This window comes from Triticum urartu, chromosome 3A, assembly GCF_056163025.1.
Source record: "Triticum urartu cultivar PI428250 chromosome 3A, HENAU_Tu73, whole genome shotgun sequence".
Taxonomy (NCBI): domain Eukaryota; kingdom Viridiplantae; phylum Streptophyta; class Magnoliopsida; order Poales; family Poaceae; genus Triticum; species Triticum urartu.
In genome coordinates this window covers 650,766,783-650,791,230 of record NC_141875.1, presented here as the reverse complement: position 1 = coordinate 650,791,230, position 24,448 = coordinate 650,766,783, and the positions used below count along the sequence as shown (strand labels likewise).

Sequence of the window (24,448 nt, the reverse complement as noted above, 5' to 3'; positions counted from 1 at the left end):
GAGTGCCCATCAAAGTGGTTCTATATTGAGGACCTCACTCTCCTTGAACCAGTCCGAATGGTCCTTCCCGAATTTACTGGTGCCCCATTGAAGAAATGCCACAGCTGGCGCCCTTGGAGCCTCGAGGAGGAAGATAATGCGGAAGTCCAACAATTAATGGGCAAGATAAGGACACTCGCCCAGTCCGGATTGTCAATAATCGAGGTAATGGCCACTTCGATAGTGTGAGGTGTTCAGCCGCTCCAATTCATGGGGCTTCCCACGTGGCACTACAATGGGGAAGATGACGCCTCGCGCTGCGGACGAAAGGGTCCGGATTCCCTAACCGCCCTGGCCGCAATACTGGTCGATCTGTATAAAGAGGAGAAAGAGGAGTTCACCCGTCTTACGCCCCAGGAAGGATTTTCTATGTACAATCCCCCTAGCTGGGTGAGTTTTAATCCCATCACTCTACTCAATCCTCTCCCTGAGTCATGTTTAATTGGTATTAACCCGTCCATTTGCCACAGGAATGGTGGAAGGTTATAGCGGGGATCTATAGCCCCGCTCCACAGCCGGAGAACCGTAACCGGGGGTTAACCCCGGATATGAAGAGGTCCGGACTTATTCGTAGAGCTTGAGGAGGGAGTATTGTACCAGGCGAGCTACGATGGCACAGTAGTGCCAATCGTGGCCGACTATCCCGGCCTCCTTCCTGCCTTGCATGTAAGTAATCAAGAGACACCCCCTCCGAAAGAGCTTCCTCACTGCACCTCACCCACCGCATTGTCTCGTGCTCCAAAGGGGAGGCGCTCGGCGCGCCATGCTACACCAGAGGCCTCTCGTAAGAGTGCGGCGCCCGCGCCGAACAAGTCGTCGAAGAGGAAGGCGGATGATAACATGGCCGAACCTTCATCGAAGAGGAATGACTTTTTAAATATGCCTCCTGGCTGGGAAGTAGGCACGGAAGTTTCCCTTCTCCCCTGGCTGGGATTTTTGCCTCGCGGTAGTACCGCATGGGGGGCGCGGTAGTACCGTGCGTGCGGAAGTACCGCCCCCAGCTCCTGTGCGTCTGTTTATCGGTTCTGTGCTGGGGTTGCGGCAGTACCGTGGGTCGGTACGGTAGTACCGCACAGCCGTGCGGTAGTACCGCTTGGTTGCAAGCAGTAGTACCGCGCGGCCTTGCGGTAGTACCGCTGGCCAGGCGCGGTAGTACCGCTGGCCGCGGGCTGGTTGGTGGGTAACGGTTGGATCTTTTCCACACACTATATAAGGGGTCCCCTTCTTCCCCGTTGACTCACCTCTTCCACCACTAAGCTCCATTATTTCTCCAAGCTCCATTTTTTGCCCGATCTCACTCCCTAGCCAACCAAACTTGTTGATTTGCTCGGGAGTGGTTGAGAAGGCCCCGATCTACACTTCCACCAAGAGATATTTGATTCCCCCACTAATCCCTTGCGGATCTTATTACTCTTGGGTGTTTGAGCATCCTAGACGGTAGAGGTCACCGCGAAGCCATAGTCCATTGTGGTGAAGCTTCGTGGTGTCGTTGGGAGCCTCCAATTGAGTTGTGGAGATTGCCCCAACCTCGTTTGTAAAGGTTCGGTCGCCGCCTCCAAGGGCACCAATAGTGGAATCACGGCATCTCGCATTGTGTGAGGGCGTGAGGAGATTACGGTGGCCCTAGTGGCTTCTTGGGGAGCATTGTGCCTCCACACCGCTCCAACGGAGACGTACTTCCTCTCAAAGGGAAGGAACTTCGGCAACACATCCTCGTCTCCACCGTCTCCACTCTTGGTTATCTCATGCCTTTACTTGTGGAAGCTTATTTGTTTCATATATCTTGCTTGCTTGTGTTCCTATCCGTGTTGCATCATATAGGTTTCTCACCTAGTTGCATATCTAGACAACCTACTTTGATGCAAAGTTTAAATTGCTAAAGAAAAGCTAAAAATTGTTAGTTGACTATTCACCCCCCCTCTAGTCAACCATATCGATCCTTTCAATTGGTATCAGAGCCTCGTCTCTTTATTAAGGACTTTACCGTCCAAAGAGTATGGTTGATACCGTAGACGGTGTGGAGGAACACTCCGATGTGAATCCTATCTCGTCTACGGGCGATGGGGGAACCTCGGTCTCTCGTGAGGAGTTCAATGTGGCCTTGGAGACATTGAAAACCTCCATGACGACCGAAGTTGAGAGCATGTTTACTAAATTTCTTGAGGGGCTTCAACTATCCACCGCACCGTTGAAAGTGGGTGATCCCGCCAACAAGGTGACGGATGCTATCCCCGACAAGGGGGAAGCTAGTAGTGAAAAGGCTCGTTCTAGTGGTAAGAATGGCACCGGCATCTTTTCCCATGTGGAACCACCACTTGTTTATGGTGGACCGATTCCTTCCACTCATTTGAATCATGCCGGTCCTCCTCCTAAGATTGTGAAAAATGAGGACTTTGATTCTTGGGTTTACCGCTTTAAACGTCATTTAAATCATGTGAACACTAACCTTTGGAGAATCATTGAAGAAGGTTTTTATCCGCATGATCCAAGCAACTTCACTCCTCGAGAAGCCGCGGATAATCAATTCAATGAGAATGCTCTCTTCATCATTCAAGATGCAATTCCACCCAAAGACCTACCTCATCTTCGTCCCTTCGCCTTGGCCAAAGATGCATGGCATTGTGTTGTCTCTCTCTACCGGGGAAGCGCAAGCATTCAACGCTCTAATTATGAAGTGGTACAAGATGAGGCCGATGAGTTTGCAATGAAAGAAGATGAAGAACCTCGTGAGCTTTATCGGAGAGTAACCAAACTCGCGGTCTCACTACGAGATCATGGGAGCAAGGACACGGATGACAATTGGATCAAGCGAAAATTCCTCAAGGCAATGATGCCCTATCACAAGGCCATGTCCTCCGTCATTCGTCAAAGACCGGACTTCCACACTTTGACCTCAAGAGAAGTGTTGGATGAGTTTTTGGCCATGAACATTTTGGACAAGACCACCGACAATGCGGTGCTCCGTTCTCAACGGGCAAAGAAGCCCAACCTTGCATTGAAGGCCAAGCTCACCGTGGAAGAAGAAGAAGAGGAAGAAGAGGAGAGCAACCCCGAAGATACGAAGTATGCATATCATGAACACATGGCACTTGCTTCAAGGCAATTTTGGAGCAAGAAAAACTCGAGGCTAAACTTTAGCAAAAGCAACTCGAGTGGCACAAGGGGGAAGCAACGTGTAAGGACTTGCTAAAATTGCGGCAACGTGAGTCATTTTGTTGCGGAATGCCCGTATGAGAAGAGGGAAGACAATGGTGGCAAGCTCATCCGAAAGGACAAGGCCAAGTCGTTCCCCAACAAGAACAACTTCACCAAGAAGAATCCTCCCAAGGCTTTGGTTGTGCAAGAAGAGTACAATGAGGATGATGACGATGATGAAGATGGTGAGTCGGTTGCCATGGCCTCCGTTGCCATTGCAACAACGTCACAGGTGTCTCTCTTCGACTCACCCAACGAGAGCATCACCGCCAAGTGCCTCATGGCTAAAGCCACCAACAAGGTAACCTCCAACATCAAAACTACCATCATTAATCATCCTTCTCCGACGGATAGCATTAATGAACTTGAGGGAGCTAATGTGGAGGCTAACGAGTCTGAGGCCTTTATGGGCAAACTCAAGGGAAAATCCAAGAAGCACTTTGTTGCTCTCTTGGAACAACTTGGTGAATCCAATGACATGATCGAGGCTCACGAAGACACCATCTCTAAGATGGAAGGGCATAGTCGTGACTATGCCTATGAGATTTCGGATCTTTCCAATGCTCTTGAGGAAGAGCGTGGTCTTCGTTTGGCTCTTGAGGAGTCACACAACATTGATCATGCTAAGTTAAAGAAAGATTATGATCATTTCCTCATTGTTTCTCGTGTGCTAAATTCCAAGAAGGCCAAACTCGGGGTTGATCTTGCTAGACTCAAAGAGGAGTTTGATATACTTGACAAGGCCCACAAGGCCTTGAAGGGTATTCACGCTAGTCTCAAGGAGTCTCATGATCAACTCCAAGTGAAGCTAACTAAGGAGAAAGCAACTTTTCCTCATATGGTTCTAATTGATAATGCAAATGCTACTAACCCGTGTTGTGAGCATATACATCTTGTTGAGGAAAATGCTAAGTTTAAGGATCAACTTGAGAGAGGTCTTGCGACTTGCATACAAGGCAAGAAGAACCTCAACGATCTCTTGATCAACCAAAAGGGAGGTGTGGCCAAGGAAGGGGTTGGGTACGTGCCCGACTCCAAGAACAAGAAGAAGAATGACAAGACCAAACGACCTCCTCCCCTCATGAAAACCTTTGTGAGGGAGGGAGAGAGTGCCCCCGAGGAGAAGAAGAAGAACAATGTCAAGAAGGGCAATGTCACCCCTCTCAACAAAGCCGGCAATTTTAACCCTTCTTATGTGTTATGTCGTGCTAGTGATGGGCATGTTTATGCCAAATTTGTTGGTTCTCTTCATGAGTACATTGAATGGTCTATTTTGGTTCCTAAGACCCTTGTTACTAACATCAAAGGACCCATTACAAAATGGGTACCTAAAACCAAGCATTGATCTCTTGTAGGTGTTTGCTTCCGGTGGTGGATCATGGTTGCTCGATAGCGGAGCTACAAATCATATGACCGGAAGCAAGGACTTGGTGGTGGACGTGCACAAAGTTCCATCTATGCCCACCAATGTCGAGTGGGGTGACGCCTCATCTTCTAAGGTATTGGGACTTGGCAAGGTGGTCATCTCTCATGATCTCACGATCGAGAAGGTCATGCTTGTTGAGTCCCTTGCATACAATTTACTTTCCGTTCGTCAACTTGCTATCATGGGCTTTGCCACTTTCTTTGATATCGATACCGTGGCCCTCTTGTGGAGCAAGACTCTTAAAGTAGCTTTTGTTGGGCATGTCGAGAACGGTCTCTATGTGATTAACTTTTCGGAGCGACCCACTAAGACCGCGACATGCCTAATGGCTAAAGTTGATGTGGGATGGCTTTGGCATCGCCGTTTAGCCCATGTCAATATGAGATCTTTGCAAAGTCTCCTCAAGGGGGACCATGCCCGTGGACTAACGAATGTTAGTTTTGCTAAATATCATGCTTGCAGTGCCTGTATCGAAGGAAAGCTACATTAGAAGGCTCACCCTCCCACGACTATCATTTATTCAAAGAGGCCTTTGGAGCTCCTTCACATGGATCTCTTTGGGCCTCCATCCTTCGATAGTCTTGGAGGTAGGAAGTATTGCTTGGTGATTGTGGATCACTACTCAAGGTACACGTGGGTGTATTTCTTCAAGAGGAAGAGCGAGACCCAACAAACCGTCATTGACTTTGCAAATGAAGCACAACATCAACACAATGCAAAGATCTTGACAATAAGAAGTGACAATGGCACCGAGTTCAAGAACTACACCTTGGATGAATTTCTTAGTGATGAGGGAATCAAGCATCAATATTCTGCACCATACACCCCTCGACAAAACAGTGTTGCGGAGAGGAAGAACCGGACGTTGATGGATGCGGCAAGGACCATGATGGCGGAGTTCAAGTCTCCGTACAACTTTTGGGCCGAAGCCATCAACACCGCATGTCATGCATCTAATCGGCTCTATCTCCGCAAGGGCTTGAACAAGACTCCATATGAGATACTCACCGGTAACAAGCCCAACCTCAAGTACTTCCGGGTATTTGGGTGTAGGTGTTTCATTCTCAAGAAAGGTGTTCGGTTGTCTAAATTTGAGGCTAGAGCTTATGAGGGCATATTTGTTGGCTATGCTACAAACTCTCATGCTTACCGTGTCCTCAATAAATCCACGGGACTTATTGAGGAGACGTGTAACATGGAGTTTGATGAGAATAACGGCTCCCAAGTGGAGCAAAGTGGCACTTGTGATGTAGGTGATGAAATTCCTCCCCAAGCCATAAGAAGAATGGGTGTTGGCTTTATCCTACCCATTGAGGAACCCCTTGTGGCCGAAGGAGAAGGACAAAGCTCCACTCAAGTGGAGCCATCACCAACCCAAGGCCCACACGCTTCCAAAGAACAACATGGAGGCTCTCATCCTCAAGAACATGACCAAGGGCAAGATCATACTCAAGACGGTGTGGACACACCAAGTGATGCCCAAGGTCAAGTTCTCTCCCCTGAGCAATTTCAAGATCAAGAACAAGTTCATGACGGCGCTCAAGATGATCAAGTAACCTCTCCTCAACTCACCACCGAGGAGGAATTAGAGCGTCGTGCCGCCAAGGTTGCTTCCAAGCTCTCCATCAATGATCATCTCATGACGAATGTGTTTGGAAGCTTAAGAAAGGGGGTAAGCACTCATAGACAATTAGCAAATTATTGTGAGCATCACACGTTTGTCTCTTGTGTGGAACCCCACAAGGTCTATGAAGCGCTAGAAGATCCGGACTGGCTCAACGCCATGCATGAAGAACTCAACAACTTCGAGTGCAACAAAGTGTGGAGATTAGTGCCAAGACCAACTGGGAATCACAATGTCATAGGAACCAAGTGGATATTTAAGAACAAGCAAGATGCCCATGGGATTATCATTCGCAACAAGGCTCGTCTGGTAGCACAAGGCTACTCCCAAGTCGAGGGTATCGACTACGGTGAAACCTTTGCTCCCGTTGCTCGTCTTGAATCCATTCGCATGTTGATTGCATATGCTTCTCATCATAACTTTAAGTTACAACAAATGGATGTGAAGAGTGCTTTTCTTAATGGTCCCATTAATGAATTGGTTTACGTCAAGCAACCCCCCGGGTTCGAGGATCCCTACTTTCCCGATCATGTGTATCAACTCGATAAGGCACTCTATGGCCTTAAACAAGCCCCACGTGCGTGGTATGACCACCTTACCGAATTGTTACAAGACCGTGGTTTTGAAGTTGGGCTAATCGACCCCACTCTTTTTACTAAGAAGGTCAAAGGGGAGTTGTTTGTGTGCCAATTATATGTTGATGATATTATCTTTGGTTCTCCTAACAAAGCTTTCAATGAGGAATTTGCCGCTCTCATGACCTCAAAGTTCGAGATGTCCTCCATGGGAGAGTTGAAGTTCTTTCTAGGGTTCGAAGTGAAGCAAAGAAGAGAAGGAACCTTCATCAATCAATCCAAATACACTCAAGACATGCTCAAAAGATTCAAGCTAAGTGACGTCAAGCCGGCTTCCACTCCAATGCCCACCAAGTGCCAACTTGACTTAGATCCCAATGGTAAAGTGGTGGATCAAAAGGTATATCGTTCCATGATTGGATCCTTGCTTTACCTTTTGTGCATCTAGACCGGACATCATGTTGAGTGTGGGAATTTGTGCACGGTTTCAAGCCACACCTAAGGAAAGTCACTATGTGGCGGTCAAACGAATCTTTCGATATTTGGCTCATACCCCAAACTTTGGCTTATGGTACCCAAGAGGATCAAACTTCAAGCTTGTAGGGTACTCGGATTTCGATTGGGCGGGAGACAAAGTGGATAGGAAGTCCACTTCCGGAGGGTGCCAATTCCTTGGTTGCTCTTTGGTAAGTTGGTCTTCCAAAAAGCAAAGCTGTGTGTCTCTCTCGTCCACTGAGGCGGAGTATGTTGCCGCCGGTAGTTGTTGTGCTCAACTCATATGGATGAGGCAAACTTTAAAGGATTACGGTGTCACTTGTGACAAAGTGCCTCTTTGGTGTGACAATGAAAGTGCCATCAAGATCTGTCTCAACCCGGTGCAACACTTCAAGACGAAGCATATTGAGATCCGGTATCACTTCATCCGGGATCACATTAGGCGAGGAGAGATCGAGCTCAACTACGTCAACACTCATGATAACCTTGCAGATATCTTCATGAAGCCCTTGGATGAAGCAAGATTTCGCGAGTTAAGGCATGAGCTAAATATCATCGATTCGAGCAATGTTGCTTGAACCCTTGCACACCCCACCATACTCAACATGTTGTCCTATTTAGATGTAGGCATGGACATAGGGGGAGTGATGTTCTCTCAATGAACTCTCCCTCCCCCCATTATGCATAAATCAATCAAGTCTTTCACATTAGCCATGTTTGATGGTACTTGTGCTTCAAAGACGAGTTTTGGTCATGGACCCAAGGATAATTCTTCGCAGTGCCATACCAATTGACTCAAACATAGGTGGCTACAGCCACCGCCCTCTCTTTTGGAGAGGTGGTGTCTCGTGGTTGGTTCGTTTGTCGTGTGCCTTTCTGGTTTTGTGGGTTGCGTGGTCTTGTGGTGTCGTGTTGGCTCGGAGTGTTTTGTGCAAAGATCCAGTTTTTCGTGTGCTCGAAACGTGCATCTTCTTGAGCTCACGGTACTACCGCGTCTGGCCGCGGTACTACCGCTTTGGGAGGCACGGTACTACCGCGCCACAGCATGGTACTACCACTCTGGTGCGATACTTCAGAAGTACCGCGCCGGGCGGTACTACCGTGTCTGGGCACGGTACTACCGTGCCGTCGAGGGCGCGTGGGGGTTATGACTCGGGCAGGGGAGTTCCAACTCCCCATACCCATTCTTTTGTCTCTCTCTCCACGTCTCTCTCTCTCAAGAACGGCGCCGGAGGCCCTCGCCGGATCTCTGTCTCCGGCCACTCTCCTCGAATTACGACCGGTGGGATCGTTCCCCACCACTTCCTCTTGCCATGGACCAAGGTTTTCCCCAAATCCCTCTTTTTCTTGGCTGTTCTCTTGCTTCTAGGTTTTTGGGGAGAAACTTGTCGTTCTTGAGATTTTAGGCCAAATCTGTGCAAGAGTAGGATGCAGGAGAGTCGTGATGCGTAGGAAACATACTTGATATGTTGTCTTGTGGTAGCTTTGTCCAACCGTAGTACCGTCGTGGTTTCGCGGGCTTTTTCAGATTTGAACCTGTTCAGATCTGACGCGGTGCGGTACTACCGTGCCTAATGTGCAGTACTACCGCCCGTCAGGTGCGGTACTACCGCTCTGTAGACGCGGTACTACCACGCCAGCCGCGGTGCTAAGGTCGTACTACCGCTCCTACACCCGGTACTACCGTGATCTTGCACGGTACTACCGCGTCTAAGAGCCGTACTACTATCTTAGCTCCGCAGCACTTGGCAGTACTACCGTAGGGATCAAATCTCTCTCTAGGCATTTATCATGTGTGCTTTCTGCTTGTTTCACTTGCTTTGTTGTGGTCTTTGCATTAATCTCTCTTGGCTGTTGTGGGTGTTTTTGTGTTTTGTGTCTCAGGTGGTGGCTCTCGCCGTTCCAATCCTAGTCATGACACTGGCTCCAAGCGTCTGTGCAACCCCCAAGATGAAGCCCCAGAGGGCTCCAATGCCCCCAAGCGCAATGTCAAGACCACTGCCAGCAAGCAAAAGGAACCTGCTAAGGGCATGGACGAGATTTCTGTCACTGAGTATGTCGAACGCCGGAAGGTCAATCCCTATGTGACTCCTCGGGCTGTGCTCAGAGGCACTGAGATGTTCTGGAACAAGCAACAGGTTCTCATCTATCTGGATGTAATCAAGAGCAAGCAGAATACATTCGTGGAGGTCAAGTGGATAGACATGCATCACATGCGGAAGGACAAGTTTCGTGACTATTTTGGAGAGGCTCTGGACTTGGTGGAACAGTTTGCTATTGAGCCGGTGATCTCTTTTCACCTTGACTATGACCCTGAGCTCATCTGTCAGTTCTTTGCCTCAGTGTACTTTCATCCCGGGGAGGAGCGGAGGATGACCTGGATGACCAATGGCCGTCAGCTGTCTACTACATGGAAAGAGTTCATGGGTCTGCTGCACATTCCTGATGACGGGCTTCACACCCCCGTTGGCGTTCGCCCCCATGCCAACTCTGAGTCTGCCAACAAGAACCTGCTTCAGCCCTTCCTTGTTGAGAAGGTACTCCTCAATGGCAAGTCATCTTGGGTGTTAAACTCCTTTCTGGATATCATGCATCGCATCTTCCGCAACACTCTGTTCCCACGCATTGGCGACAAGGACAAGGTACATGCATATCTAGTGGACATGTTGCTCTTGTGTGCAGAGGCATGTTCTTCTCAGACTCAGCCACTTGATGTCTCACACATCATGTGGTGTGAGCTTCGGTTTGCGGTGTTCACTCACAAGGTACCTATCTATGGACCGTACCTGTTTTTGCTGCTCTCCACCACTTGGGAGAAGATGTACCCGGGTGATGAGTTCCTTGCTCCAGACTGGATTCGCCATGAGTCCATCAGCCTCCGCGTCAAGCCCAACTGGGCCAACACCACTACCCGTGCTGAGGCCTCTTCTGCTAGGAGGGCTGCTGGTGAGGGGGAGGCTGCTGCTGAGAATGTTGCTGAGGACCGTGCTGCTAGGTCCACCACCTCTGAGCCGTCATGGGCCAAGAAGCTAAAGTACAAGATGAAGACTCTCTTCTACATGCAGGCGAAGGGACAGTACAGGGCTCACGTGGCAGACAAGGAGAGTCGCCGCCATGACAAGAAGGTTATGAGGCTCTTTGGAGAGGATGTGTCTGGCGGGTCTGAGGACGTCATCACACCTGAGGCTGCCTGGATGTCAAAGCAGGGATACAAGTGGACCAGTTCAGAGGATGACCTCGAGGAGACTATCCCCGCCGCTGAGTCTGACGAGGAGCAGTGGGACGACTTCTTTGCCTGAGCCACCCCGTGTGTGTAGGTGTCCTCTCTGCCTTTTTGGTGTCTCGATGCCAAAGGGGGGAGAGTGTAGGGATTTGCGTTGTGTCGTGCTTGTTGCGTTTATTTGCTTTGTCTTTTGGACCTTGTTTGTGCTTGGTTGCTCTTGTTTGGTTTGTGCTTTCAAGTCCTTTCCTTCATATGGTGTAAGACATATGCACTTTATCTATCGTAGTTAACTTATATGTGTGCTATCTTGTCTAGTGATAGATATGCCTTGTCTCTATAATATAGGGGGTGCTCTGTTCCTAGTATTCGTGTGCCATGCAGTCCATAGCACTCATCTAGGTGGCACACATCTAGGGGGAGCCCGTCTATATTATAGAGAGGAGGGGTTTGCATTTACTTAATAGTATTTTCCTTGTGCAAATCCCGTTTTGTCATCAATCCACCAAAAAGGGGAGATTGTAAGGACACATTTATCCCTAAGTGTTTTGGTGATTGATGACAATGCATTTGCGGACTAATTGTGTGCCATGAGTATTCCAGACACTTCTTTGCTAGGCACAAGACGATTGGGTGCCCCTCGAAGACTGACGAAGACGGCGTCTTTTCTACGTTTCTTTTTGGTGGATTTGAGTCGTAGGAAAGCCGTACTATTAAGAGGGGGTCCGCGTTGGAAAGGTTTGGGTGGAATCATCACGTACACGTCTCCTTCTTCTCCCCTCCCTCTTCCTTGGAGCTTCCTCCGTTTTCTTGCCTCCCTTGTCTGGCTGCCGTTGTTTGTTGTGGTAGTACTGCTCCCAGGTCAACGGTAGTACCGTAGGCATCCGCGGTAGTACCGCGCGGTGGCGCGATAGTACCGCAGGTGCCCACGGTAGTACCGCTCCCCTGGAGCCGCACTACCGCTGCCCACCAGGCTAGTGCCGCCCCTTTGCGGTAGTAGGAGCGGATGTAATTTTTTACATCCGCACCTACCGTGGTAGTACCGTTTTCGCCGAGCGGTACTACCGCGCTATGCAGTCAGGCAGTAGTACCGCCCCTCGGCAGTACTACTGTGTCGGGTTTTTGCTACTTCTGTTTCTTTGCGGAAGTAGGCACGGAAGTTTCCCTTCTCCCCTGGCTGGGATTTTTGCCTCGCGGTAGTACCGCATGGGGGGCGCGGTAGTACCGCGCGTGCGGAAGTACCGCCCCCAGCTCCTGTGCGTCTTTTTATCGGTTCTGTGCTGGGGTTGTGGCAGTACCATGGGTCGGTACGGTAGTACCGCACAACCGTGCGGTAGTACCGCTTGGTTGCAAGCAGTAGTACCGCGCGGCCTTGCGGTAGTACCGCTGGCCGCGGGCTGGTTGGTGGGTAACGGTTGGATCTTTTCCACACACTATATAAGGGGTCCCCTTCTTCCCTGTTGACTCACCTCTTCCACCACTAAGCTCCATTATTGCTCCAAGCTCCATTTTTCGCCCGATCTCACTCCCTAGCCAACCAAACTTGTTGATTTGCTCGGGAGTGGTTGAGAAGGCCCCGATCTACACTTCCACCAAGAGATATTTGATTCCCCCACTAATCCCTTGCGGATCTTGTTACTCTTGGGTGTTTGAGCATCCTAGACGGTAGAGGTCACCGCGAAGCCATAGTCCATTGTGGTGAAGCTTCGTGGTGTCGTTGGGAGCCTCCAATTGAGTTGTGGAGATTGCCCCAACCTCGTTTGTAAAGGTTCGGTCGCCGCCTCCAAGGGCACCAATAGTGGAATCACGGCATCTCGCATTTTGTGAGGGCGTGAGGAGATTACGGTGGCCCTAGTGGCTTCTTGGGGAGCATTGTGCCTCCACACCGCTCCAACAGAGACGTACTTCCTCTCAAAGGGAAGGAACTTCGGCAACACATCCTCGTCTCCACTCTTGGTTATCTCGTGCCTTTACTTGTGGAAGCTTATTTGTTTCATATATCTTGCTTGCTTGTGTTCCTATCCGTGTTGCATCATATAGGTTGCTCACCTAGTTGCATATCTAGACAACCTACTTTGATGCAAAGTTTAAATTGCTAAAGAAAAGCTAAAAATTATTAGTTGCCTATTCACCCCCCCCCCCTCTAGTCAACCATATCGATCCTTTCACCTGCTGTCTCAAGAGCTGGAAGAGTGCCGGACTCTGCTAGCTACGGCTACCGCCGAATTGGAGAAATCCAAGGAGGCACCGCCTGGTAATGTTTCCCTCCATCCAAAAAAAGGATAATCATATACCAGTAATATTAATACTGTTGTGTCTCCGCTAACAGGATCGGTAGATCAACTGAAAGAGAAACTGAAAGTCGCCCAGGCGGGTGAACAGGAGGCCAAAAGGCAACACGCATCAGGAGAACGTGTGTTGACGCGGGTCAGGGACGACAAGAACAAGCTGCAGGATTCCAACATCCTGATGGGTGAAGAGCTAAAAGATGTACGGGCCCAGCTGGCTGACGCCGTAAAGGAGAATAAGAAGCTACGAGGCGGCATATTCAGTATGCTTTTGACCTTACCTTTATGTAATTCAGCGAGGAAATGATCTAACAGATTGATGTCTGCAGGTATGCTGACTGGCCGTTCCGAAGAGGAAATGTTCGGCTCTCAAGGCGACCTGCTGCAAGAGCTGTCCCAACTGCACGAGCGAGCTCGGCAAGCAATGTGGAGCATTGCCAAAGCTTTGTGGCCATCCGCCTCTCCTCCAGGAAGTATGGAGGACCTTGCCAAGACATTCCAGGGAGCTCGGCGGCGCTTCTGATTATGGAAGATATCAGCCTGCCGAGATGGTGCGCGAGAGGCCTGGGCCATGGTAAAAACATGGTACACCAAGCTTGATCCGAATCATATGGTCCGGGTCAGACCTCGGGGGTCATATGGAAAAGAAATTCCAGTTAGTCTGGTATATGACCAAGTAAAGATAGCCGCCAAGTATTCCCAACAGGATTGTAAGCTAGATAACCTGTTAGATGGCATAGAGGAAGAAGTTTTTTAGTCCAAATGACTATGTACTTCGATTTACAAATTTGTCCCTAGCCAGATTGTAAAACGATTGTCATGGTAGACCTTTTCGCTTCGACCTCTGGACCCGAAGGCTCGGAGTGTTTCCGAATATCGTAACGGCAATATAGACCGGGGTATGCGTGGAAACCAGGCATAGGGGTCATAGTTGCTTGAACAGACAAGTTGTATCCAGCTAGCTATGTTATATTACATGTTAATTGTAAGAAATATCTTCCAGGGAGAATAGTTCCGTTAAGGGTTCCTTTCCCTGGGCGGATATGCGTTAGTATGCATATCCGAACTATGATTGAAAAATCGCAGTATACGTGACATATGGGGGTTCATGGTGCGATGAAGGTAAACGTCTTTAGTTCGCCGACCGAATATTCCCTTAAGAATGCTGGCTTTCGGCTTCACCCAGTCTGAGGTACAAGTCCGGATGACCCGGCTGTAACAATCACAGCGGTGCTCCCTTTATGCCCTAGCCGAACAAACGGGAACGTAGAGCATAAGCACAGGAGCCAGGCAACCCAGCTTGGCAAAAACTTAAGTCACAACGATGCATATAATGGCGAAGAAAAGGTACATATGTGGAAGAGGACACATATGTGTTGAGCTTGACGCTCGGAAAATAATAATAAGCTTTTGTAAAAGAGACCCCCAGGTATTATGAGTGTATACATTTAAGGATGTGCACATCATAGGTGTGCGGTCTGGCCGCACAAGAGCTAAAGAGCTAGATAAAAAGGTTAAAAAGAGGGGAAAATGGAGACAAAGGGAGAAGAAAACGAACAAAGAGTCCGGCTCTAGGCGTAGAATCTTTGGAGTCTGGCCGCATTCCACGGGTTCGGCTCTAGGCGATTGTCCGATGCATCACGCAGGCGGTACGCTCCTCCGGTGAGAACTTCATCAATGATGAAGGAACCCTCCCACTTGGGCTTGAGTTTGTCCTTTTTCTTTTCTCGCAAGCGTAGAACGAGTTCACCAACATTATAAGTCTTGGCCCGCACCTCTCTGCTTTGATATCTACGAGCCTGTTGTTGATAGAATGCAGAACGGGCCTTTGCAACATCGTGCTCCTCCTCCAAGGCATCTAGACTGTCCTGTCGATCCAACTCGGCTTCTCTCTCTTCATACATGCGCACTCGAGGTGAGTCATGAATGATGTCGCAGGGCAAAACGGCCTCTGCGCCGTACACCATGAAGAATGGTGTGTATCCGGTAGTACGATTGGGCATGGTCCGCAGCCCCCAGAGCACGGAGTCTAGCTCCTCAACCCAGTGCTTGTCTGATTCTTTCAACGACCGCACTAGTCTAGGCTTAATGCCGCTCATAATAAGACCATTAGCTCATTTGACTTGACCGTTTGTTTATGGATGATAGACCGAGGCATAATCAGGCTTAATGCCCAATTTAGCACACCAGGATTTCACTTCATCGGCTGTGAAATTGGAGCCGTTATCGGTGATGATGCTGTGTGGGACACCATAACGGTGCACGACACCGGATATAAACTCTATCACCGGTCCAGCTTCAGTCGTTTTCACTGGTTTGGCCTCTATCCATTTGGTGAATTTATCTACCATGACTAGCAGATATTTTTTCTTATGGCTTCCTCCTTTAAGGGGTCCTACCATATCAAGCCCCCAGACCGCAAAAGGCCAAGTAATGGGATTGTTTGTAAAGCAGTAGGCGGCATATGGCTTTGATTGGCGAAGAGTTGGCATCTGACACAACGTTGGACCAGGTCCTCTGCATCTGCTCGGGTCGTCGGCCAAAAGAAATCTGTATGGAAGGCCTTACTTACAAGGGCCCGAGCCGCGGCGTGGTGACCGCCGAGACCAGCATGGGTTTCAGCCAGGAGCTGCCGTCCCTCTTCTTCGGAGATACATCTTTGAAGGACTCCGGTAGCACTTTTCTTATAGAGCTCTCCGACATGGACCTTGTAGGCTTTCGAGCGCCGAACAATGCAGCGAGCCTCATTCTGGTCCTCAGGGAGCTCTCACCTATTAAGGTAGACCAAGAAGGGTTCGGTCCATGGGGCAATTACTGCCATTATTAGATGGGTCGATGGTGTTATTTCGGTGGCTGAGCCCTCGATGACATCGGTATTGTGTTCGGAATCTGGGGATATAATCGGATCCGGCCTAGTGTTGCCGCTCTCATCCTGCCACACCACAGATGGCTTGAAGAGCCTTTCCAAAAAGATGTTAGGCAGGACGCGGTCAAGCTTGGTGCCCATGCAAGCAAGGACATCCGTCACTTGATTTCTTTCTCGAGCCACATGATGAAACTCGAGTCCCTCGAACCGAGCTGATATTTTGAGTACGGCGTTGCGATAGGCCTCCATCTTTGGATCCTTGGCGTCGAAGTCTCCATTTATTTGGGATATTGTGATATTTGAATCCCCGCGCACCTCCAGGCGTTGTATGCCCATGGAGGTAGCCATCCGAAGACTGTGCAATAAGGCCTCGTATTCGGCTGCATTGTTGGAGTCTGTGTATAATATTTGGAGTACGTACTGGACTGTGTCTCTAATGGGGGACGTTAAAATGACGCCTGCTCCTAAACCGGCCAGCATTTTAGAGCCATCGAAGTGCATGACCCAGTTGGAATATGTACCGTACTCTTTAGGAAGTTTGGCCTCTGTCCATTCGGCGACGAAGTCGGCCAATACTTGGGATTTAATGGCTCGGCGTGGTTTGTATGTTATGTCGAATGGCAGGAGCTCAATGGCCTACTTAGCAATCCGGCCCGTAGCGTCGCGGTTGTATATTTTGTCATTGAGTGGTACTTCGGAAGCCACCGTTATCGAGCACTCTTGGAAGTAGTGTCGTAGCTTCCAGGATGCCATGAAGACCCGCATATGCTATCTTTTGGTAATGAGGGTACCGGGATTTGCATGGTGTGAGGACGGTGGATACATAGTATACCGGTTTCTAAAGTGGGAATTTGTGTCCGTCCTCCTCTCGCTCAACGACGAGCACCGTGCTCACCACCTGATGAGTTGCAGATATGTATAATAACATTGGTTCGTCGATGTTTGGCGCGGCCAGGATTGGGTTGCTCGCTAAAAGAGCCTTTATTTCTTCCAGTCCGGCCGTTGCCGCATCCGTCCACTCGAAGTGGTCGGTGCGTCGGAGAAGGTGATAAAGTGGCAATACCTTTTCTCCTAGTCTGTAGATAAAGCGGCTTAATGCTGCTACGCATCCGGCTAGCTTTTGGACCTGTTTAAGGTCTGTTGGTGTAGTCAATTGTGACAAAGCTCGGATTTTGGCTGGATTTGCCTCAATTCCTCTATTGAAAATGATGAAGCCCAACAGTTTTCCAGCGGGAACGCCGAAAACACACTTTTGTGGATTGAGCTTGATGTCATAAGTTCGGAGACTGTCGAATGTGAGACGCAGATTGTCTATTAATGACTCGACGTGCCTAGTCTTTATGACGACGTCATCTACATATGCTTCAACTGTCTTGCTGATTTGCTTCTCCAGGCATGTTTGTATCATGCGTTGGTAGGTGGCACCGGCGTTTTTGAGCCCAAAAGTCATAGTGTTGAAGCAGAAAGGCCCGTATGGGGTAATGAATGCCGTTGCGGCTTGATCGGACTCCTTCATTTTGATTTGATGGTATCCGGAGTATGCGTCGAGGAAACACAGTGAGTCGTGTCCTGCAGTAGCATCAATAAACTGATTGATGCGGGGGAGGGGGAAGGGATCCTTAGGGAAAGCCTTATTGAGGTCTTTGAATGCACAGGCGCCAGGATTTGAAACCGACGCACAGGCGCCAAGATTCGTAGTGCGGCGTCAACCGTTGGGTCCAGTTGTGCCCCGATGGAAGCTGTCTTCTTGGGGTCCATCGGGTGGACTTGAAATTTGACTATTTGGTCTGATGGTTTGAAGGAGGTGGATTTGGGACGCTTATTAAGTATTATGTCATCCCTATCCACCGTAGAGCGTAGTGCGGTTAACTCTTCGGCCGCGAGGGCCTCGGACAGTGCCTCGAGGGCCAGGGATGTTGTTTTGTTTTCGGCGCGGAGGGCTATGTCCGGATCACTAGCAAGAGTGATAATACCGTTTAGCCCGGGCATCTTGAGCTTCATATACCCATAATGAGGTATAGCTTGAAAGCGTGTGAATGCATCTCGCCCCAACAGGGCGTGATATCCACTGTTGAAAGGGGCCACTTGGAAGGTTATCTCTTCGGACCGATAGTTCTCCGACGTGCCGAATACCACGTCGAGTGTAATTTTCCCCACACATCGTGCCTCTCGGCTGTGAATGATCCCTCGGAAGGTCGTATTACTATGCTCGATGCGGCTCCTGTCTATTTCCATTTTATTCAGTGTGTCCTCCTAGATGAGGTTTATTCCGCTGCCGCCGTCCATGAGCACTTTAGTGAGCCGAAAGCCATCCACAATTGAGTTGAGGACCAAGGCGGCCGGTGCCCGGACTGACCGGATTTTTGGTTCGTCACTGGGGTTGAAAGTTGTGGCCGTGTCGTTCCAAGGATTTATTGTTGCGACTTGGCAGACTTCAGCGAGGTCACGGAGTGCCCTCTTGCGCCGATTGTTTGAAGCGAAAGTCTCGAAGACTGTCAATACTATGTGGTCGTCGTGTTCCCGGGGGAGTTTCTCCGTGGTGTTTTTGGTGAGGATATCCTCGCCGCTCTTGGACACTTGCCAAAGTATCCAACATGCTCTAAGGCCGTGGGTTGGTACGGCATCCAGTGTCGTGTGTATTTTGCATGGCCTATCGAGCCAGCCCTCCAGAACGGTTCCGCGTCCCGTAATGGGTTTAATTTTCTTTACTATGGGTTCGGGTGCCCCGTGAGGGTGCATGGGATTGGGTGGAGACCGTGGCTCCCAGCGAGCTGTCCGAGTTTTCCAGGCGCTTTCCATTGTGCAGTACTTCTGTACTATAGTTGCCAAGTCCGCGAAGTGTAATACGCAACGGTGGTTGATGGCGTTGAGGATTCCTTCGTCCGTGCAATTATTGCAGAATACTGAAATCGTGTCCTCATCGCGACAATCTTTAATCTTGTCTTTGACAAGGAGGAACCTGGTCCAAAAGTGATGGACTGTTTCCTGAGACCGCTGTCGTATGCACGTGAGGTTGCATATATCCGGATGACCGGAATTTCTTGTTGAATATTGCATGTGGTGGGTGGGTGGCTTTAAATCCGAACCCTGACCCAATTTGAAGTCCGGAGTTTGAGAAGCTTCCGAGCTTATTAGTTCGGGTTCCGGGATGTCCAATGATTTTCCGGGCCCCACGCCCGATTCCGGATTCTGAGGGCTTGGAGTGTCGTTCCGCAGACAGGTATCCAGCTCCTCAAGCTCAGAAATCCAAACATAGTTCGTCTTCAGCATAGGGGAAGAATTATTGTTTTGCTCTTCTATGACCGCTATCTGATGGGTGATCGGCGGAGATTTGATTTCTCTTTGATCGGGTTTAAGCCCAATCCGATCATAGTCAGTAGCGACCCCCATGGCGGCAATGCGATCCAGGAGTTCATTTAAAGACAAGCACTCGACCGAATCCATCTGTCTGGAGTATTCAGAGTCAACACGGAGGCGATTTTCGATGACCCGACAAGTCATCGTCGGCTTAACGGCCGAACAGGCGGTCATGGTAAAGCTGCCCGGAAACAAGGGTTCTGTTGGATTTCAAGTATTCAGTTTCACCAATAGGATATGGAGACTTGCTTCACATTTGGAATTACACAAAAAAGATTTTTAGGGTTTGGCCTTAGGCCAGAGCTCCTCCAGAGTTGATATTGTCTCTGATAACGAGGCGAGCCATCAACCCTAACTTCGACGTCACAGTGGAACTCTCAATGAAAGCACCAATGCCGGTGTCAAAACCGGCGGATCTCGGGTAGGGGGTCCCGAACTGTGCATCTAAGGTCGATGGTAACAGGAGGCAGGGACGTGATATTTTACTTAGGTTCGAGCCCTCTTGATGGAGGTAATACCCTACGTCCTGCTTGATTGATATTGATGAGTATGAGGATTATGATTTACCACGAGATCGTTGTGGCTAAACCCTAGAAGTCTAGCCTGTATGATTGTGATTGCTCTCTACGGACTAAACCCTCCGGTTTATATAGACACAGAGGGGCCTAGGGTTATACAAAGTCGGTTACAGAGAAATAAAATAATACATCCGGACGCCTAGCTTGGCTCCCACGCATAGGAGAGTCCCATCCGAACACGGGAGGAAGTCTTTTATCTTTTATCTTCATGGCCCAATAGTCCGGCCCATGTCACACAGGCCGGACGCCCGAGGACCCCTTAATCCAGGACTGCCTCAGCTGCTGAAGTCAGCGCACCGCGGCGCGCAAAAATAGGCAATTCAGGCGCTGCAAACTGTTTTTTAGGCGCCGAGCGTTGCGCGCCTGTTGGAAATGCTCTAACCAGCTGGATAGGGATACCCATAACCACCCTAGCATCTCCCTTGAGCCAAACACATAGATGACGTGCAGTTTTCCGGAGGGTCATGACGGTCGGAAGTGGGCTTGGGGTCGGTCTTTTTTTTGTGATGGATCGGTCTGGACTTGGAAGCGGGCATGGGAGCGGGCTTGGAATTGGTTTGGACTCCCGCAAACCTTCTCCACTTTTGTCTCCGGTTTGTGAGAGAAAACACGTCCAAATCGTGCTGCCGACTAATATAGGATTAAATTGGATGGCTTCCATGGTCCGAACAATTGTAGATGGTTTAAGGGTTGACGTTGAAGGTGCCTTAGGTGACTTGCACAGTAGAAGCAGTTTTTTCCCCTCGAAACTTAGACAGCAGGAACAGTGCAGTTTTCCGGTGGGAGGCCATCATGATTCCGTCGCGACTGGCGACTAATCGCAGAAGGGGAAAACGCCACGACTCGGGGCTACCGGGGCTTGTATGGAAGCGATGAATTGGTTCACAAGCACCCGTCAGGCAAGCTGTCTCTCGGTCGAGCCGCAGCTTTCTTCTTCAGTCCAACGACGGACGCGCAACGGAAAAAAGATGAGAAGTTCGGCGGAGTTCAGTCCTATTCGCAGAGGTCAGAGCAAAGTCAGTTTAACCACCTAACAGCAAGTACTATCACAGTCACAGAAGTGCCCGCCCGCCTCGTTCTAACACCACCGTCCACTGGTACGGTGTCGCCAGCATGCCAAAGAACCGCGCCATGTGCGGATCAGATGTGCCGCTGTGCCGCTGCATATGGAGGCGGCCGTCGTCGGTGCGCCGTGCACACGATACGCCGGCCAAGACGTGCACGCGTCGCTCTGGCAGAAGCCAGCAGCATGCCAGTACGGGCAGCGATACTGGTGACGCTGACACTAGTAGGTAGGCGCTGGTGACGGACGGCCGGAGTTCGCCATGATTATTTGTTCCCGCGAATGCCTCCCCGGCCCACAACCATGCGTTGCACCGTGCACGTCGAGGTCTCGGCATTCAATTGGCGCCAGTGTCTGTCGACCGGCTGCTGCTTTGCTTGCGGAAGCTTCTCCTCCTCCTCCTCCTCCGGCCGTGTGCACTGTGGCAGCGATGGAGGCATGGCGAACTCGTCCAAGCAATAGGACCGGCCCACCCCAGTCATCCGTCGCGTTCGTAATTAAGCTCGGCTGCGAGAGTTCTGAGACCTGGCCATGACCATGCGCGCGCCCTGCTGGTTTCATCTGTCGGTTTGATTGCGGGCAGCCATGTGGATGGCATCGGACCTGGCTACGACCTCGCGTTTGATTAGTCGATGGCGCGTTAGTTAATCACCCCGTCAACGAGCCACCCGTGATGCATAACATGCATAGAATGATACTAGTCCAATAAATAATGGGCCAAGAAATGGTAGCAGTACAGTGAGAGTGGAGAAGGCACGAACTGGCACGGCCTATCAGCGTCCGAGGAAACCCGGGCTTGCTGCTGGTAGAGTTATAGGAAGCCGCCTCCGAGCTCTTTGCTCCTTCCTTTCCCCTGCATGCCTCGGAGTTGATCCAGCTGCTGCTCCGGCATGGCGATCTCCAAGAGCACCCAGCCCTCGCCGGTGGCCATCTTCCTCTCAGGGGCGGCCTCAGCGACTGCGCTGCTCATCTTCTTCTACACCGCCACCGCAGGCCCCGCGTGGCCCACGGCGACGACGGAGTTCACCCCTCAGGGAAGCCACGCGGTGGCTCGGCCGACTTCCGCGCCGGCGACGAAGGCTTCTTCTCCTACCAATGCGGTACTACGATCTACTCGTATTTGCTAGCTCTTCGGCCGTTGCTATCTGATTCTAATCTGCTTAACGGTTTCCTTGGCGCAGACGGGCGGCGGCGACGACGCGTTCGCGCGGATGCTGCGGCGGGCGGCGATGGAGGACCGGACGGTGATCATGACGTCGGTGAACGAGGCGTGGGCGGCGGAGGGGTCGCTGCTGGACTCCTTCCTCGAGAGCTTCCGCGTGGGGCTCAACATCTCGCACCTGGTGAAGCACATCGTGGTGGTGGCCATGGACGAGGGCGCGCTCCGCCGGTGCCGCGCCGTGCACCCGCACTGCCACCTGCTGCTCCCGGACGTCCACGGCCTCGACCTCTCCGGCGCCAAGAGCTACATGACCAAGGACTACCTCGACCTCGTCTGGAGCAAGCTCCGGCTCCAGCACCGCGTCCTCCTCCTCGGCTACAACCTCCTCTTCACGGCACGTCGTCTCGTCGCCATTGCCATTACTTTAGTTTAGTTTTTTTCCATCGTTTTCTTTTCTCTGGAGATCGATCGACGTGCTCTCTCGATCTCCGTTAGAAATAATAATCGTGCCGGCATCTCTCTACCGATCGAGGCGTTGACGAGGTGCGGGGTGCGTGGGTGCAGGACGTGGACGTGGCGTGGTTCCGGGACCCGCGGGTGCACATCACGGCGGCGGCGGACATCACGACGTCGAGCGACTTCTACTTCGGCGACCCGGACGACCTGGGCAACTACCCCAACACGGGCTTCATCTACTTCAAGGCCACGGCCCGCAACGCGCGCGCCATGGCTTACTGGCACGCCGCCAGGGCGCGCTTCCCGGAGAACCACGACCAGTTCGTCTTCAACGAGATCAAGCGGGAGCTGGCGGCGCCGCCCATCGGCGTCCGGATCAGGTTCGTCGACAGCAAGCACGTCAGCGGCTTCTGCCAGCTCGGGCGCGACCTGAACCGGATCGCCACCGTGCACATGACCTGCTGCATCGGCCTGGAGAACAAGCTGCACGACCTCCGGCGCGTCGTCGAGGACTGGAGGCGCTACGTGTCGCGCCCGGAGTGGGAGCGCCAGGCCGGCAAGATCGGGTGGAGGTTCGAGGGAGGCAAGTGCATACATTGATTGATCGATTTGTTGATTGATTGAGATCGACGACGGGGACCGATCGATGCGGGAATGCTCATTGAGAGAGACCGATGGTGCATGGAAGATTGCGAGCGAGCTTCCGGCCTGTCGTTGCTGTGTTTCGCCATTCTGTTCATATTTCAGAAATTAACTAGTTACTACACGCACACATGCTATATTTCTCGAAAAGAGTACACAAAAATTATGCTTTTCTTAGGGAAGAAGAATACGTATTGCTATGCTCCGGTGGATTTTACGGTGTTAAACTGTAATTTTGTTGCTGTCCAGCAGTTAGAGCATCTCAAGCCCAACCCTAATCAGACCTAGTCGAACTCTCGGCCGGTTGAGAGCAACTCTAGCCGATCCCCTAAAGACTACTCCCTTCGTTTTTCAAAGAGTGTACTTTTAATTTTGTTGGTAAGTCAAAGAAATTTATAGTTGACCGTATTTTATACAATAATGCACTAACATTTTTTTCATCGAATTAGTAGCATTAGATTCATGATTAAATATATTTTCATCATATACCTATTAGGTTTCACAAAATTAATATAGTTTTGCACATACTTGGTCAATCTTTGAGATATTTTGACATTCCAACAAAGTTGAAAGTACACTTTTTCAAGTACGGAGGGAGTATAATAAAAGAGTAAAATTTTGATTTTACTCCTCTAACAGTCACCTGGCCAATCTCCTCAAGTGGTTAGGGGAGTAAATTTTTTTTTACTCAGCCTATCCGTAGAGTAAATATACTCGGCCTTTAGCTGACCGAGTAAAATCTAGTGGCTTTCCTCGCCCCCTCCGACCCCAAATCTGCCGCCGCATCCCACCACCAGCTCCGCCCCTGGGCCACCACCTCTGTAGCGTCCCACCCCTTTGCCACCGCTGCAGGAGTTTTGCAGCTGCGGTAGGATGCGAAGCGACCCATGAAGCCGCAACCAAGAAGCCAACAGAACCAGCGACGTCACCCACACCAACCAAAGCGCGCCCTGACCATGGATGCTGACACCTCGAACCTCGCATCCTTCCTCGCCCGCGCCTCGCTAGAGCAGCACAGGCCACAAGGTCGCCCCTAGCGCCCCACCATGCATGGTGCGGACGGAGGCCCCGCTCCAGTAAGGCCGCGAGAAGCGCTCACCAGCATTGCTAGCGTGTCTGAAGTGCACACCAACGTTGCCGGCGTGGCCACCATCATTGCAGCGGTGCATAGCATGTGTTCGACAAAATGTATGACCCAAACGTAAGTTTACTCCATTTATATTTAGGGGGTCGGCTAGGTCTGGTCAAAACTTACTGGAGTATTTTTACTCCACTAAACTTTACTCGGCCATTTTCTCTATTTTTTAGGGGATAGGCTAGAGTTGCTCGGCCATTTTCTCTATTTTTTAGGGGTTAGGCTAGAGTTGCTATTAGCTGCTCAAAAAGTTACGAGTCGCGTTGACCGCCTCTCAAATTTGATTGGTCGAAGGGCTCCACTAAACTTTACTCGGCCATTTTCTCT

General features: G+C 50.5%; 1 protein-coding gene across 1 annotated transcript; it reads left to right on the top strand.

Moving 5' to 3' along the window:
- Positions 1 to 21,410: 21,410 nt before the first annotated feature.
- On the top strand, positions 21,411 to 23,110 carry LOC125531285 (uncharacterized protein At4g15970). The gene is made up of 3 exons (XM_048695698.2): positions 21,411 to 21,826; positions 21,908 to 22,282; positions 22,453 to 23,110. Exons 1-3 carry the CDS (start codon positions 21,617 to 21,619, stop codon positions 22,942 to 22,944), a joined length of 1,077 nt encoding a protein of 358 aa, XP_048551655.2. The 5' UTR covers positions 21,411 to 21,616; the 3' UTR covers positions 22,945 to 23,110.
- Positions 23,111 to 24,448: the final 1,338 nt, after the last annotated feature.